This window comes from Chlamydotis macqueenii, chromosome 3 (assembly GCF_036417535.1).
Source record: "Chlamydotis macqueenii isolate bChlMac1 chromosome 3, bChlMac1.mat, whole genome shotgun sequence".
Classification (NCBI taxonomy): Eukaryota; Metazoa; Chordata; class Aves; order Otidiformes; family Otididae; genus Chlamydotis; species Chlamydotis macqueenii.
This window is the reverse complement of record NC_141558.1, coordinates 84,000,901-84,019,419: the sequence shown is the minus strand read 5'-3', so window position 1 is coordinate 84,019,419 and position 18,519 is coordinate 84,000,901. Positions and strand designations below refer to the sequence as shown.

General features: G+C 37.3%; 1 protein-coding gene across 1 annotated transcript in view; it reads right to left on the bottom strand.

Moving 5' to 3' along the window:
• The window catches only part of RBKS (ribokinase), a 72,524-nt gene that overhangs the window by 23,860 nt on the left and 30,145 nt on the right, over positions 1 to 18,519 (bottom strand). Inside the window, exons 5-6 of the mRNA XM_086745928.1 lie at positions 12,164 to 12,328; positions 7,061 to 7,152 (exon numbers count right to left, since the gene is read on the bottom strand). Coding sequence (XP_086602054.1) covers positions 7,061 to 7,152; positions 12,164 to 12,328 — 257 coding nt within the window. The remainder of the gene's footprint in view (positions 1 to 7,060; positions 7,153 to 12,163; positions 12,329 to 18,519) is intronic.

Here is an 18,519-nt window from a genome sequence, read left to right as displayed (position 1 = left end):
AATTAAATAACAATACTAAAAGCCCAATGTGGACATTTGCCATAGTACTGTACAAAAGAGCAGCAAATTAAGAATTTTATTTTTCTGCAGCTAGTCTCATAAAACTTCTCAGTCAAATGGACCTATTAAAGCAAGAGGACATTCCACAAAACTGCTCTCAGAATAAACCTATGATGGATATTATATTATTAATCTACACAGAATTTTCTTAATTTTGTTTACAAAAGTGGAAGAGAAGTTTAACTGAAGCTTTTAGTTTAACTGATAAAAAGATTCTTGGCCATAATCCTCACTAATCTTAGTTAACTCTCCATGTCTCCTGACTGTGGAGTCTAGTCACAGTAAGTTGACACAAACCAGCACTGCTACAGAAAGAAAATGGTCCTGCTTTTTCCCTTCCACTCCTGTCCACATGGCCCATGCCAGCACAGCCACTTGTGTGGCCAGGAAACAAAGCAGATTGCAAAGCAGCCCTGTGTTAAAATAAACGACACGCCCGATCTCACACCAGCCCCAAAAGCCAGCCCAAAACAACTAACTTCTTTCAACAGCAGTACTAGTTTACAATGGCTACAAGTGAGAATGAAATGACAATATGAACCTTTGCCAACTGTTCCCAACTGTGGGGTTTTCAGGGCAGCCTATAGCTGACGTAGCCACTTTCAGGGAGATGTTCTGGATCCTCTGCTTGGCATTTGTGAGACCAAATCTGCAGCATGGTATCTAATTTTGGGATCTCTGGCACAAATAAGACACTGACATACTCCAGCACAGTACAATGGAAAGCCATCAAGACAGAGACCAAGACATACAAGAAGAGACTGGGAGAAGCGGGCTTGTTCAGCCATAAGAACACAAGGCTAAGGGGAAATCTAATTGCTGTCTACAGCAAACCTGTGGGTCAGTATAGAGAAGATGGAGCCAGATTCTTCTTGAAGATGAACAGGGATACGGCTATAGACAACAACCACAAGCTGGACCATGGGAAATTCCAGTATTAGGACAAGCTTTTTCACCACAGGGGTGATGAAGCAGTGGAACAGGTGCCCAGAAGTCATGCAATCTCCATCCTTGGAGATTCAAAACTTGACTGGACAAAGTCCTGAGTAATCTGACCTAAACTGGCCATGTTTCACAAGGGTGATGGATAGAGACCTCCAGAGGTCTGTTCCTAACTTCTATGATCCTCAGCAAATATAAACGGTGAAATAACAAGAAGTGTTAATTCTTTGGGGAGCAGTCCATCATTTGGACAACTTTTTATGCATCTAGCACAATAACAACTTTGCAAATGTTGCCAGGTACTGCTGGAACAGAAATAATACATAATAATAGGGAAACTCTGCCAGTTTTAAGGCTAACCCATCTAAAACTACATTCGATAATTTAAAATATTTTTAATTTAAAATATTTAAACACAGTAAGCCAGTTGGCTACAAACTTGGCTAGTACTTTAGGAGATTTCTTTGAGAATGACAGAACAAGAATTAATTAATTCTAAAACATGTGAACAGTCCCAAAGAAGTAGTGAGACAGATCTGGTGTATAACCAATTGCAAGATCAGGCCACAAGCCAAGCTCGTTCCAGTTGTTTCAAATTATAAAATTTTTACATACATAAAGGCAGAAATACTTATCATGCTAGAATAACTAAAAACTGATTGAAAAGAATTGGCTTGAAGCTATTACCTCTCCTCCCAAAAGTAACATCTTTCATTTTAGACTAAATATGGGAAATTTCATAGTTTCTAGCAACTGATAAAATGGGGTTTAGAACAAAGTTGAAATTAAAATATACTGTGAATTGCTGGCAAATTCTACATAATAGAGTAATAGCAGCTTTCCATTACTTAAAAGAGAAAAGGCAACTCCAAGAGATGTTCTGAAATATTTTAATTATAAATGACCTATTTTTGTCTTGACTGTTAGAGATATCAATTATTTTTTTCTTATGAAAGACTATCCCTAGTATTAATCTCTCTGTATTAATAAGCAGTATCTTAGATGTCCTAATCCAAGACCCCAGATATAGTTTTATAAACTTGATATTCTCAAAATCTTGTAAAAGTCAATACTGTCTCTTGATTTTGGACATACTAGCAAGAATTTCCATTATTAGTATTTCTTCCAAAAATGATCTAGCCTCTAGTAATAGACAATAACACTTAAAAGGAAACAATAGGATAGTATATATTTTTCTGAATTATTTTTATACATCTTGCAGCTTTATTTAACAAAATTAGCAACTAACTTATATTCAGTTGCAGTCTTTTTACCACTGAAGCCCCAAATTATTCTGTTAGCATTTCATTAAATCTTTGCTAGGCCTTTCTTATTTAGATCAGAAGTCTGATACTCATTTTACATTAGGGAGAAAGCAGTTCCTAGTTTTGCATTAAAAATAGCTTGACAAACTAAATCATTTGCTGTAATCATTTAGGAGTTTTCCTTCTCCTGAAGGGTTCCTCAGTATTCTTTGAATGGAGAAGCAGCTGTTCTTCAAAATGTTTAGGACCAAATTGAAATTGCTGATGTGCAATATATTTTGGTTCTGAACCTGCAGGGCAATGTAATTGCATGCACACACTAAATAAGAAAAACAACACATGAACTGTATTGACATTGTGGTTATGCCTAGAGCCATACTGCAGCAAGGAATCACACAAATACATGGGAAAAAATTGGTAAGTATTCCAAAAAGCTCATCTTGTATAAGGTTGTCTCTTTTTCAACATTTATAGATGACCGAAAAGAACAACTTTTCACTAAGACGACATTGGATACATTTATTTTTCATTAGAAGAATTAAGGGAATGGAAAACTAGCACATTCCTGCACAAACCTCAGGGATTAGGCTGTGCTACATCTGGGAATTAACAAACTAGTCTCAACAAGTTTGATCTTTCTGGGAAAAGATAAAACTGAACTACAGGCTAAGCAAAGACAGAACTGATAACCTTGCAAAATTTGTTCTGAGTTTTTTTGTTCATGAACCACATAAAAAGAAATTAATGTCAGACATAAAAAAAATATTATTGCAACAAGCAAGAGTGAAAAGAACAGCTTGTGAAGAGCCTTCTAGACAAACTAATGGTAGATAATTCACTGATAGTATAATTTTGTTTGCTTCTCTCTAGCACATAAATCCATAAGAACAAGCTGTGCTGTTATACCACATACTGCATGTGATTTCATTAAATCCTAAAGCATTTCATGAAGGATGGAGTATAAACTGTGTTGTATTTGATACTCGCATGTTTGGGACCCAACATCCCATGGCTGTCTAAAGCTACAGCTATATACTATATAGCTAACATTTTTAAACTTTTATTCTGTGACAAAGTCATTGTGGATCACAACTCCTGACCTTCATGGCAGTAAATAACAGAAACTTCTGACTCAGTAATAATTCGGTTAATCACAAGGACTACCCCATTTCTCTCATCTTTAACAATACTGTCTTAAGCTAAATGGCTAGCTTTCTGTTCTACAGCTAACATAATCTGCTGTTACAAACATACCATGCACATAATATCCACAAACCACAGGATTTTATCATTTAAAGGTATTTCTTGGTGAACAAGAAAGATACGGACATTTTTGTAAAACTGTGTAATAAGTACTTGTAAATTTAAATGACTAAGAAAGCCAAACCAAGCAATAAAGAAAATCAGTGTAAATGTAATCTTGTTTTAGTGTATACGTCTGTGTTAAAAATAATGTTCTAGAAGCAGTTGAACTGGATAGCTCTAAAGAGTTCATCATAAACTCAAGACAATTTATCAACTATTTAAAAGACTTAATAACGATAAAGCAGAAATACACTATTTTTTTTCCTAGTAGTACCTAAAAATCCTGAATAAAATAAAAAGATCTCAAAAGGGGTAAGGCCGGAACATAAATAGGATTTTGGTTAACAGGAAGTTATTTGAGACCTAGAAATACCAAGTAGGAGGGGTAATGGAGCTGGAACAGAACATCTCAGGAACGCAGTTGCAAGCAGCACATTCAATAAATTTGGTGACAGAGAACAATAATAAAACAAAATCCATAAAATAAGAATGGCCACAGTGGCTCAGAGCAAAGGTCTACCTTATCAAATTGCTCTTTTCTGACTGTAACTGCCAGTAGATACTGAGAGAAATGAAAAAAAAAAAGTATAAATATATATTTTCTCAGTATATATTCTTGATCATCAAAGTCTTAGGTACTTCCTGATTCAAGAAGATGAAGGAAATGCAGATGTGGTTGGTTGAATCGACAAAGTTTAAAAAATTAGAATTATCTTTAAGATTTCTAGAATTAACTTATTGCTTTTAAGTGTCGTGCAGGGATGTGACTGGGATAACCTTTATTTGGGTATGTAAACATTTATCTCTATATCAAACTTCTCAAGTACATACATTACAGGGATCTGAAATTAAAGAAAGTCATGAAAGAAAACAGAAAACAGATGGCATATGAATATACAACAACTACTAAAAAAACAACTTTCAAACTTGTGACATAAGAAAAACAAATGCTTCATTTTTCCTCTTTTCTCAGCAAAAAGAAAGGAACAATGGCAATAGTTCATCCCCAAAAAATCAATTCAATAATGAATCATACACCTAGAGCCTTGGGAAAGGCTGTTTAGTAGGGCCTGTTGCGATAGGACGAGAGGTAATGGTTTTAAAATAGAGGGGGGTAGATTTAGATTAGAAATTAGGAAAAAATTTTTTACGATGTGAGTTATAGAACACTGGAACAGGTTGCCCAGAAAGGTGGTGGAGGCTCCATCTCTGGAAACATTCAAGGCCAGGCTGGATGAGGCTCTGAGCAACCTGATCTAGCTGGGGATGTCCCTGCTCCTTGCAGGGGGGTTGGACTAGATGACCTTTGAAGGTCCCTTCCAACTCTAACCATTCTATGATTCTATGATTCTATGATTCTATAATTTATTATTACAGTTGTGGTAACGTAATTGATTTCATTGCAAAGTATGAAAAGGTTATTGTTAAATGCTTAATTTTAATTGTTAAATTTTAATTTTATTGTTAAATGTTAAATGTATTTATGTGCCATTCCTGTTCTCAGAATATGCTGTAGGAGTTCCACACTTGGATCTCTGCTCCCATGATATGTCTGGCAGAACCTTCCATAGGTCTACCATTTCCATAAATTCAGAAGAGTTAAGCCTCCTCAACAGCAGAGAGCGTATTTCTGTGCCTGACTGTGCATACAGTGATCCCAGCTATCTTCAAATGGTAATTACTTTTTTAAAGAGAAGAGCAGCAAAGAATGTAAACCGTACCCCCAGCTCTGCAGGAAAGGCAGATGAGCGAGCAGGGATCTATTATAATTATACACCTGTATTTCTTGTTCTCCAAAGAGAAGTAATTTTCTTTTCTCTGTGCGGTGGTAATAATAATACACACTGGCTCCAGCAAGCTAAACTTCTCAAAGAATGTCTCTTTCAAGACTGTTCTCTAGCAATAAAGTATAACAAACGGAAAACTTTGTTTATATGTGTGTTGCAAAGAGCAATGAGAGAAGTCAGGAATAGACAAGTAATGAAAAACAATGTGTTGTTTCTAATGTATGGGGGATAAGCTTTTGCAGGGGGAAAAAGAAAAGCGACTAGTGACATAATGAAAAAAGCAAATGACAAATGTCATTTACTAAATTGGTGTGAGAGTATGGGTGTTCTCAGCCCAAAATGTCCACTGTTGCACCATTTAGCCAGTCCAGGGGCATAGTCCATAGTTCAGGCGTAAGTGCCTTCTGAAAGCATGAAGAAAACACCATATGGGTGTCCTGCAAGTCCCCTGAACAAGAATAAATACTTTGCTTTAGTAATCTTTTCATCACATAATTGAGTTCTGATAGCTGTTGGACAGTGTGTGAGACACAAATGGTATCACTGCCAGTTACACTGGAAACTTTGCCTTCCAGAGACCTGAGGAGCTGTGGCATCTCCCACCTTGCTATTTTGCTAAATCCTGAATGCACTGGAGTATCCAAACTTGGCAGACACATACTGAAACATCCCAGAATAAAATTCAGATGTCCATTTGGGTTACCTAGACCAACCTTTAAATGCTAGAAGACTCATAAACTGAGAACTTCTGATATGATTTGTGATAGGTTTTTACATAAATGTCAACAGATTGTAATTGTGTCTTGAAGAACTTACTCTGACAGACATTGTCATCAGACAGAGTCCTGTAAGTAAGCAGGGCCATGCTTTTCTCTTAACTATTCCCTTTCCTCTCCACCCAAAGGTATCATGTTCTTTGTAGAAATCATGTTTCCTGGAGATAACTTTAACTATGATCAAGGCATGGTTTCTACCTACTAGGTTGCTTCTCCCACATTTCTGTTTATATAGAGAGGGTGAGGGGAAGGAACATAGCATGTGTAATGCTAATAAATAGGAAATTTAAATGAAGGCCTTATGAGACAGCTTAATTTGTCTCTTGTGACAAAAAAAAAAAAATATTTCCTTTGGGAGAAATAACACACTTGAATTAGAAAAGAGGATGAAAGAAGGAAAAAAAAAGGGGGGAAACATACAGTTGAAGGGCCAGAGAAACAGATTCACTGAAAACGGATCTGACAGGAAGAGGCATATGAAGCTACTATTTACCATCAAGTGCAGCACGCATGCATCACCTCCTGGCAAGCGAGTTTAAAACTGTCAAAACACTATGGCTAGCACATTCCTGCTAATCATATCAAGGGATCGTAGAACAAGGACAAGGATCTATTTTAATATTTACCACTCAGTGATAATTTTTTAAAAGTGTCCTTTTATGGATTTGTTTTACTCATCTACTTGTAAGGAAGGCTGGACACAACTTTCCCACTGAAAACAATTAATTTAAGTGCAATCTCAAGGTATTCTAGAATTCTCCTTTTTGCTCATTAAGTCAGAGATAAAACTTGTAGTCTCTAAAAGTCCTATGTAAGAGGAGCATGCCTCAGTTTTCTTGCTCCCTATGCTGCACTTCTGAGAACAGAATCCCTCTGAAATTTTACTGCTTAAAACTCCTTCTTTAACCCAACATACGATCATTACCTCAGTTTCATTGCAGCAGAAGATATCAGAATGGGTATAAAATTGTGGATCTAGGTCAGCAAGGGCTGGAGCTGGATTAAATAATGTCTTTACTGAAAAAAAAAAAAAGAAAAGAAAAAGAAAGTCTAAATCTCTAGTGTTTTAGATTCATAAACCACCACCTGAAACACCACTGTGGTCAATTCAGAGACTCCAATGTTTATTATTAACACACAAATGGCTCTCGGTTTCTGTGTCCTTGTTGAATAGAACTGCTACAAGTTTTGTTTATTATATTAAAGTTCCCTTCTAATTCATGTGCAGGCAACTCTCATGATGGGAACATTACAGAAGAGTAAGAGCAAAAATAACAAAAAAAAAATTAAATAAAAAAGGGAAAAAGCCTTAGAGAGTAATGCAATTTGTTTAACTGATCATGCTTCTTCCAAGATTTTAATAAGTTTTACAAGTACTGATTTAGTTCTAGAATTTTTTCAGTGTTGTTATCTGTGTTCTGTATACGAAGAAAAAGGGGTATGCAGTAATTAAGGGCATGTCCAGACAAGGAGTTAAACATGCTTCTGAATGTGTTACCTAACTGGTTCAAACTGCCACATTATAAAACTGTAGTGTAGACAAGGCACCGTGTATTTTAATATGCTATCTGGCAGAGCTAGACCTAAACTTAACACATGGTAGAATATGTTAGTTAACCTAACTTTAAACTGTAGCCTAAGGCCCTGTGTAACAGCAGAAAAGGTTTGTCATGAGGACAGTCTAAGCGACTTACTCATTACAAACGCTGGAAGTCTACAGACTTGGTTTCTCAGTTTGCCAATTTTATGCTTAATACTTCTGTGCCTTAACCACAAGGCCATCATTTTTACATAAAGCACACTCTCTCACTTTAGAAATATTCCTTATACTAATTGATCCAATCTTCCAACTTGGATGCCTAAATTTTTAATCCTAAACACATATTTAGACCCTAAGCTATGGCACATAATATTCAGACACCCTGAACACTTATGAATCCCAGTTAATGCCCCAGCAGATGCACAGAGACTTCTGAAATTTGGGTACCCAGAAGTTTAGAAGATTAACACTCTCAAAGTTTCAGCCTTTGACCATACAACTTTATCATGCCTCTCTACCTGCCTCATTAAAAAGAATATTAGAGTGACAAAGGCATTTACTCAGAAGCCAGAAAATGCCAGGATTAGGATTTCCAATGAAGTTTCAATTTGGCTCCCTTATATTATTACAATACAGTATGTATTATAATAAACTCTTTAATTATATGATCACATACCACTGAAAAACAGCATGTGATCATATAATTAAAGACTGCAACATAATACATATGCAGAAAGGAGAGAAATTAAGGTTTCACAGGCAACCTTAACTCTTGCATTTCCTATTTTCTGAATTGCAACCCTAATTAAGTTTTTTTTAAACACAAATCTTCAAGGTATACTTTCCTTGGTAAAACAAACAAACAGGACATATTGGAAAACAAACTCTGTCATGTGGTATCATATTGACACATACATGGGTCAGGAGCAGCATTGGACGTGTTCCAACTTGAGTTTTAAGTAATACAGACTCATCAGGAACAGCATGTAACACATTACTCTTTCTTTGCTCCCATATTTAATATCTGCTGAGCAGGGGGGAGATAGAGGAACCTTAAGATTCTCTTCAGGCTGTGAAGAAGAGTATGGCTTGTAATCAGGATAATGTTTGATCCCCCTGAGGAACACCAGATTATTTTCTGCCCAAATTCTTTTTCTCTCTTTGACAAGACCCATTCTCCTCACCTAGCTTCCATTCTATATGCCTCCTTGCCTAGGCACTATGCAATAGTAACCTTTTTTACTCAACCTGCATCACATTGTATCTCTTTACGCCCTGTCTCCTATGCTTCCTTTTTCCCACTTCCAGTACCCACAGCCTACTCCGACTCTACCTCCACATTCCAATCTCTGTTTAACAAATCCTATTCTCTGTTCCAATTTTGTTCCCCTTTCAATGTCTTTCTTCCTTCTTCCTCTGCCATCCTGAATATCAAGCAAATCCCTCCTACACTTCCCTTGTCTGAAATCTACTCTTCCCTCCTCAGCATTCCCGTCCATCTTTATCTCTTCTGTATTCAAATCAAACAAGCTCCTGCTCTGCACTTCCTGGGCCTACAAGAGATCTTTAACAGTATAAAAGAACTTACCTAAAACCAATTCAAGAATTACTCTGGAAGACATGTTGCCCAACTCGACAACTCTCTGTGTGGACAGACTCTCAGGGGAAGCTAGCTGTGAAGCTCTTAACAATTTCTCAGGTCTATGTGAGAAGTAGTTTTTTCCAAAGGCAGATAATATAGTAAAATCAGGCAGATTTCCATACTGTTGTAAAGGCTTATCTTTAAAAGAAAGCTCCCTTGCTATCAAGTCTTAAGTAAATTTTAAGGTAGCCAGTATTCATACTTTAAAATGGGGCAGGCTGGGAGGCATTCTTCTGTTACTTGGTTTCTGCAGCCACTATGCTTTGGCAGAAATTTTACAAAGAACTTAACCACAGACAAACACCTGTTACGAAAAACTGGAGGCCAAGATAAGAAAGTTGAAACACTTGAAAAATTGACCCTTTACTTACAAGTGACACACAACCTTGATAACTGAGGCTGCTTCCAGCCCTGGTTATGATACATTTTCATTCTTCACTGTGGTATTAATAGGCTGGACATTATTAGCCATCTTTTATAGAATCTGTCATTACAGAACCCTGAAAATTGCTTTACAGACTTTGATATACAAGAACATTTTGCCCATCAGTGAAGCAGTCCCCCTCTGGGAAGCAGCAGCAGTGGCCATTAAAACCGCAGAATTTTCCAGTCAGATTTCCACTATAATTTATACCTACTTCATACAATTATTCACAATAATTCTTCCCTCCTTCCCTCCCTTCCCTTCTTCCTTCCTTCTCCCCAAGACTGTCACAAGATCTTTAATAATAAGTGCCACAATGAGAGGATGTCAGAATATGAGATGTTCCTCTCTGTCTTACAGATCCAAGTGATGTTCATGGAACAGAGTAGAAGGTTTTTGCCTGTCTGTCCATGTTCTTTCTCCATCTTATTGTTTATTGCTTTCAGTAAGAATGAAGAAAAACAAGCAAAAAAAAACTTGAAACAGAGGTTTGAGGCATCTGGGCACGCATCTGTTTTAAACAAAAATAGTCTACTGCACATCCTAACATGCAGTACTGCATTATACATGAGGGTACTGCAGACTAAAAGAAGGGAAATTGCTTTAACAATTTACAGTTGGCTAAGGATAGATTTTTACAGTGCTACAAACTCAACTGTTTACTTAGATTTGACTACACATGACATTTGAACATGTGTAGCCTATTGCTTTAAAGCAGAAATACCAAAACTTTCCTGATATGAGAGCTGCACAATGATAGCAGACTGACAGCGCAGAACTATAGCTGGCCCACAGTTAACTGCTATCTTTTCTCGATATATGGTTCTGTCTACAGTTGCTAAATACTTGTATGTCTGTTCTGTGTATCAGGTTTGGATTTTTTTTTTAATTGCCTTAAAAAAAACTGTGTCTTTTCTTCTGTCACAGGCTGGTATCTTGCTGTATGAGGGTGAAAAATGTGTGAAGCAACTTTACCAAAACCAAGCAGAGTTAGATGTAGACAAAATGCGTCATGGATATTGACTCATGACTCAACTATGTTCCATTAATCACTAGATTAAGAATGCTTTTATCCGTTTTCATAAGACATAATGAAAAAATATAGTAAGCTCTGTTCCCTCTCCTCACGTATTTTAAACATTCCAGGTGCTACTCAGTTTTCTGAAGTTTTTAATTTTTATTTAGATTTGCATGAACCCAGTTTTGACATTTCAAACAGAAGTCAAAATAACTTTTCCCAGCACACAGTTCTGTTTATAGAGTTTATGACTATTACCACCACAGTTTCAGAGCCACTCTCTCCCAGTCTCACATGTAATATAGCTGCTTAAATCAGCACAAAATATATGAATGATGCATAAAGTTCTGCTACATCTGATGTCTTCACTAATGCGTGAACACCAGTGATCACAACAGGTGCACAACAGATCTTGGTGCAGAAGGAGGACTGAAGAGTCAACAACCCCAGGGAGCTATGATCTACTGGAGCAAGACTGGGCCCAGCTGCAAGGAACCAGTTAGTTCTAATCCCAGTTCCATCCCTGACTTGCTGCGTGACTGACCATACTATGAGCTGTCCCCTCCCAGTCTTACCTTCTGGATAGAGGAGAACATATTTTTAATCTCATATAGATGCCTCACTTGCATAATTATTTACTTAGTGTTCAAATACAGTTTTAATTGTGCTTGAATAACTGAAAGCATTACAGGCACTTAAACAAAAAAAAACCCATCACGTTGGTAGTGAAATCCTATCCTGTTCAAGCAAAATGTCAGCTTCTATCTGTGTATATGCTACACTGAAGGAACAATGGCCCGCATTTAAAAGTAGAGCACAGTAACAATTTACTAATAATTTCATAGACCATGACTCTGAAAATTCAATGGCAGCATGACATGTCACACTCAAAGAATCTAAGAAGAAAAAGCATTTTTTTTTTTTTACTCTAAGGATGTTAATTTCTATACAGAAAACCACAGCCATACCTACTGCTATGTTGGGAGAACAAGAGCATAAGTCTGGTTTTGAGGTAATTTCATTCACTTTATTGTGTGTGGAACTTGACTGACTTGCATTCATTATGCTTGTTCTGCTCTGGAATAACACCAGAGTTAGGCCCATGGTTCCTGACCTAACAGCATTATATTGTACCTAGTCATAGCACGAAAACAGGGTGAAAGGCAGCACTAGACATATTTGGGAAGATTATACGGATATGGGTTGATTTGCCATTCAAGGTAAAAACTGCAAAATTTTAAAACTAAATTCAGTTTTCACTAGCGTAGCATGAATTTGTTGGCTATTGTTTCATTTCTAAATAAAACCAGTATGACAGAAACCAGAATAGACCACAGGATCTTTATTTAGAAAGCAAGATATGCAACACAAATGAAGGAGACAGAATGGCTTATGTTAAATTACCTCCACTGGCACGTGCCATTTTCAGAGCTTCAAGAGAAACAGCAGGGGTTATTTCTAGCTGGCAAACAACCACTTTGGCTTTACGGATGACATCAGAAGCCCTGTTCAGGTCTTCAACATTTAAAAGCAGGTTGGCTCCTGGGACTATGACAATAACATTCTGTCCTAAAGAGAAGATATTGTGGTTTTTACATTAACTTTTTGTCATGGTTTAGCCACAGTCAGCAATTGAGTACCACACAGCTGCTCAGTCACCCTCCCCCTCCCCAGCGGATGGGGGAGAGAATCAGGAAGAAAAGAAAACTCATGGGTTGAGATAAAGACAGTTTACTAGGACAGCAAAGGAAAATGTAATAATATAGATAAAATAATGATAATAATAATAGAAATAACAACAACAACATCCATCAAAAAATTCAAATGATGCACAATTCCTCACCACCCAATGACCCGAAGACTGATACAGCCTGTCCTGAGCAGCAATCATGGAACAAAAAAGACCTGTAAATAATCCCGGAACAATTCCGAACAGCAAGAGAAAAAAAAAGAGAGCCAGCTCACCTGCCTACCCCTCACTTAAGTACTCAGCGTGACATTTATGGCATGGAATACTCTCTTTGGCCAGTCTGGGTCAACTATTCTGGCTGTATCCCTCCCAGCTTGCTGTACCTGCACATTAGCAAGATCTGGGAAGACAGGCAGTGACCTTGATCTCTTTAGCAACAACTCATATAATCAGTGTGTTTATCAACATTCTTCACCTATGAAATTCAAAACACATCAGCTATCGAGAGGAAAATTAACTCCGTCCGAGCCAAAACCAGGACACTTTTGCAATAAAGTATGTAAAATAGTTCCTTGCTTTTCTACAATACATTTCAGATGAGGATTTCAATTTCCTTTCAAAAAAAATCCTAATAAAAATGTATGCATTGCTGGTATTTTCAAATATCTAAGGATTTCAGAAGGCAATAAAAAAGATTGACGGACTAATGAAGGCTACACTGCACAACAAATGCAGTATATATTTCTTTGGGAAAAGTCATGTATGGGCTTTCCCCAGTCTTATTTTGCTGTCTTCTCTGAACTCCAAAGAAGCATTGTACTAGTCACAGGGGAGATGGGGGACACACACTAAAGCTGATATTTGCATTTTCCTATAATATTCCAGTAGCAATTGAAGAGATAAGCATTAATGTGATTACTGAGTTCATATGCCAGAAATGCCATAAAAATTTTAATTTTCCCATCAGCTAGAAACAGAGAATATTTCACACAGCTATGAAAATCATGCATGTTCTTCAGATTTCAGAGAAACAGGCTTGCTCTATTTACCTGTGACACTTCAGGTTAGGGCCCCTAATCATAATGAAAACCAGAATCAGCTTGCCACCCAAACCCAGAAAGGTAACGCCTGTGTCTATGGAAAGCTTTATCAGAAGTGAGTAAAGAAGGTGGGTGACAGAGTCTTCTGCACTTAAAGCTGGCCAGTAGGATGGTGTAAGCAAAACTATAGGTGCGGAAGCACGGCAGTATCTCAAAGCACATCTAAGATCCTTTTCATTCTCGTAGTTTGTTTTACAGTTAGGTGAGGGGGTTCATTTACGTAGGTTCCAATTATTCTCTTGTTTTTCTTTAAACATGCAAGCTGCTTTCTTTTATTGTAGTTTCTTTCTTGCATTCTTTCTTTTTTTAATCTCTGTTACAACATCTAGAGACCTTCAGGCATGGGTGCCTTCAAATTAAAATTTATTATTAATCACTCAGGTATTAAATTCAATAAGTCAGTTGTTCCTTGATTTACAGGCTCAGCCCGCCCCCGCTGAAGATTCCTTTAAGGACTGCCAGTCATTAAAGGCTACCAATTCTGTAATGAACTGAATTACTCGGTAAATAAATATGTATGTTTTTAAATACTTTATTTTTGTTGAATGCAACTTCAAAGTCCTTTGAATAAGAAACGTGCAAAGCTCGTCTCCCCAAATACGTTCTGAAAAGAAAGCAGACAATGGAAAGAATAATATAGTGATCTCAGAGGGAGGGGCCCAAGCTTTCCAAAGCAATTCTGCTGTCAATGGTTTGGTACAGAACAGCTGCATATGAAAAGCAAAACCTCAGCATTTAAAGCCAACGCCCTGCTTTTCAACAGACAATGATGGGCATCTCAGATCAAAAAAAAAAAAAAAAAGAAAAGAAAAGAAAAAAACCTTCTACAACAAGTAAATGCTATCAAAGATATCTGAATCCTGTTGAGGAAATATTCAAAGGCAAATTGCACCTATTTGCCAAGCGTATATTTTGAAAGCTTATGGGGTGCAGCAGTGCAAACAGTAAAAGGCAGAGAATCAGTGGAACAAAAATATATTTCATTTCTGCCTGGACTCTGTGCCACCTAGAATCTCAGAGTGTACCCGCACGCCTTGCTGCATTATCTTGCTGAACTCTTTAGCTGTACTGACATGTATATTATTATTAGACTTTAGAGCTAATGGCCCAAGGCGATAAGGAAGGCTGTTTGCTCAAACCCATATGTTCAAATTCAAGGTAGACCATACTGCACTGGATCACAGTTGGAAGCTTTCCTCTGTAACTACAAAAGGTCAGAGAATTAAAGTCTGCTTTCAAACCTGCCAGGGAAATGCAGTACCTACTGCGGTGTAACAGTCCGGGTGGGCTTAACCCAAACTTTAGAGAAAAAGCCACGTTCTGTTCTCAGCTACATACACCACACTAACTGTGAATGACAGCAGCCACCACAAACTTACACCAGCGTGCATGAAAGCAGAATCTGGACCCATGCACTCACAATTAATACCAGAATTTTGTATTACCAGCAATCATTTTGCTGAAAGCAATTATTTCTTGCCAGGGAAATCAGATGGGAAATCAGCACCAGGGACAACAGAGTTAAAGACAGATGGCAAAGAGGGGTGGGATTCATCTTGTCCAACATTAACTAATTTTTAAAGTTTTCAAAAAAAATCCTACATTCTAGAAAATTCTAAGAAAACTAATTTCTAAAAAATTAGTTTTCTTGGTTCCTTCAACAAGGAGGAGAGACAAGTATTTTCAGAGTTTTTTAAATCTTACATATCTGTTTGAGGAGGAGATAAACTCTTGTCTGGAAATGCCTACGTATCTCTGTTAACTCTAGGCGAAGCCTTAAGCCATACACCTAACTTTGAAGCAGCTCAAGTGAGATAAAATGTTAGCCACACTAAGAATGAGAAAAATATACTTACTGCATTACAGTTAATTCTAACGTATCTTAGATTAAAAATTCTCAGTTTTGATGGGAGCATCTATATAATTTTAAGTTTTGCAGACAACAGCTAAAATATTAAGGGCCACATTCACAGTTGCTATAAGCTAGAACAGCTAAATGAAGCTGATAAGCTTGTGCAAGCTTACACCAGATGGGAATTGGGTCCAACTAATACTTAAAACAGTGTGAATGCTGCCTATGTAAATACTGTCCTCAGCTGGGCTTCTAAACCTGCTACTACCACTTCTTAGAAAGATGGGTAATTCAAGCTAGATTTTTTTTTCCCAAGTGTCATTTCAGAGATGCCACCAGATGAGAAGTGCCAGTGGAAAAATCAAGGGCAAACCACTAAATACCACAGTGCAATAACCATCACTTTTTAAAACGGGATGATGAGCCTAAAAGCCATCTGTAGTGCTTAGAACTCACCAAAATCTCAAACAATGCAACTATAAAATAGCTGCAGTTCTTCTGCATAACTCATAGGGAAAAAAAGATTATATTTGTGACCAAAAAAGAATGTTACAAGAAAAACATTTGCTGCCAAATTAAACAGTTCATGAATATGAAGGGAAGTTTTAGATGTGTCATGGTATCATAATTTCTATGCAATTACTTGGTAGAAGCATTGACCAGTCTTGTACACAAAATATTCAAGTTCATGATGAATGTCAAAACATAGAAATTCCATAAAAATTCAGGTGACATTTCTTCATAACTCTGAAGGCTCAAAACAAAGATTTTCTCTTTGGAAAGTATAATTCAAACAAGCTGGCATATGTATTCTAAGTTTGCCTTGTTTATTTAGCCTTATCTAAATATATATTCTGAATGTTTTTAAACTAGTAGTGCTTTGGTATTGAAGGTGCACTCACAAAATAATGCCTATTCATTGTTCATGAATGATTAATAACTTTATCGTAAAGTCAGCACAATGCCTATCTCAAGTGAGGGTTATCTCGCAGTGTTCTGTGTACGTGAGCTTTCAGTCCTAACTTGCAATAATCAAGAGCACTTTAATCATGATCAGCCAGCTTCTGTTGTCCCTCCACCGAATTTTAGCTACGAACATGGAAGTTGTCAGACTGGTTCAAACTACTGGTCCAGTCAGGTCAGCTTAATGGTACCGTCAACTGTCAGTACTAGATATGGACAAAGCTGCAATAAACTTCACAGGTAATCATGTAAAAAATGGTCCATAAGAGGGTTTTTTCTGCCCTGTGTGTGTATGTAAAAGTACAACACACATCACTTTGTGGAGTTCTTACCATTTAATAGCACACTGGTAGCAGAAGGTGTGCTAAGCGACAGAGCTAGTGGAAAGATGGAAAGAAGGCAGACTGAAAGGGGCAACAAAAGCTGGAGTACAAAGTGGTGCAATGCACCTCAAAGAAAATGTTTTACAAAAAGCAACTGGATGTTCCAGCTTTTCTCCTTAAGAGAGAAAGTACAGATTCGAAGTACACAGGGTCCTGGTAAAGTGAAGCTTGTGTTTAGCCAAAACCTAAGAGGCAGTCACATAAAAGAGACAACTGAAAGGAACACGAGGTTCCAGAAAAAGATTTCTGCACAGATTTCTGAGACCAGCTCAGAGAGAACCTTTACAACATCTCTAGGCTGCACGTTTTCCAGTGCAGCACTATAAACTTGTTAAACATCTCTCCATCATTTTGCATTAAAGCAGGGATTTAACCTCTCTGTCTTTTATTGAAACTATACTGTATTGTCCCAGAATATAATGCAACTTTGAGAGTATCAAACACACCTGATAATCTTCAGATTTTTAGTACTTTGCCAATTACAATAATGGATTAATTATAGCTGTGCAATTCAGTGACCAGTAAAAATCTTCCCAGAAATTCAGCAGCACCAGCTGGACAGACACAGGTAACATCAGGGAAAATTTACTTCAGAGCCTCCTCTGTCTCTGATCTCTATAGCTTTCTTTTTCTCTGCCCTCACTCATCCATCATAGTCTGCTCCCTCTACTTGAGTATCTCTCCTACTTCTGCCTGTGATTTTACTCAGTTGACTGGATTTGGTATTTTTCCCAAGTATTGGTACTTGTAAAGAATTGCTAAGATTAAGTGCAGGTTAGGTGTATGAAAATAAAACAATTAAAACCTGGCAATTTAAAGAGATGATACCTATGGTTTTTATTTGTCCATTGTTGTCTTAACACAAAAGACCATCACCACCGCCAACTTCAAATGCTTCCCTTTTAGGTATAATTTGAACTAGCAGAAACTGCTTTACATCAGTGCATTGAATGCTGTGGTGTTTCAGCTATGCCAGCACAACTACAGTGGTAAAACATGCATGTGTAGACAAGCCCTTTGAGAAGTGCTGTAAAACCTGTTTAGGTCAAATCAGCCAAGTTTCTACAGGAAAAAAAAATAGTGTCTCTTGCAAAAGCAAAGCACATAAGTACTGCTGTTTTATTGCAATTTACTCAACTCAGGCGTCAGATGGTTTTAGAGAGAAGTAACAATGAGAACCACTACCAATTCTGTGCATCTGTTTGCTTTATAGCATAGTTCCGACCAGGTCTGCTGTTCTACTAGATTTTAAATAAAATCCGAGGCTCGCAGTAACTTAATTTAGGATTTTTTAATTTCTGAAAGAAACAAACTGCATGATACTATGCATTATTCATCTCACTATGTGAATCACTAGACTATCAGAGACCCTTCACACTGACACTGTGAACCTCATGGCACTGAACAATCAATTTCCCCTTAGTGGTGCTCATAAAGGTTTTAGATTCACAAAATGCTGTTGTTCCTTATGCTTCAGAAAAAAAATCATGGTGTTATAATTTTAATAGGTCATCCTCTGTTTGTTCAAGTTTAAACCATGTTTATCTCAGTTGGCCATGCATATGAATTGCGAAGTAATGAGACAGCTTCTTATTTAACTACTCTGCACAGCAAACCTAGTGCAAAACATGGTTACGTGTACATAACAGGGAGGCCTGCCAGCACGCCACTGGATTCTCACTCTCTCATTTACAATGGTGAGAGTAGTGACTGTATGTGAGAGTAGTGACTGTATGTGGCATAAGAAAGAAGTTCTTAAGAGCTGCTGTGGT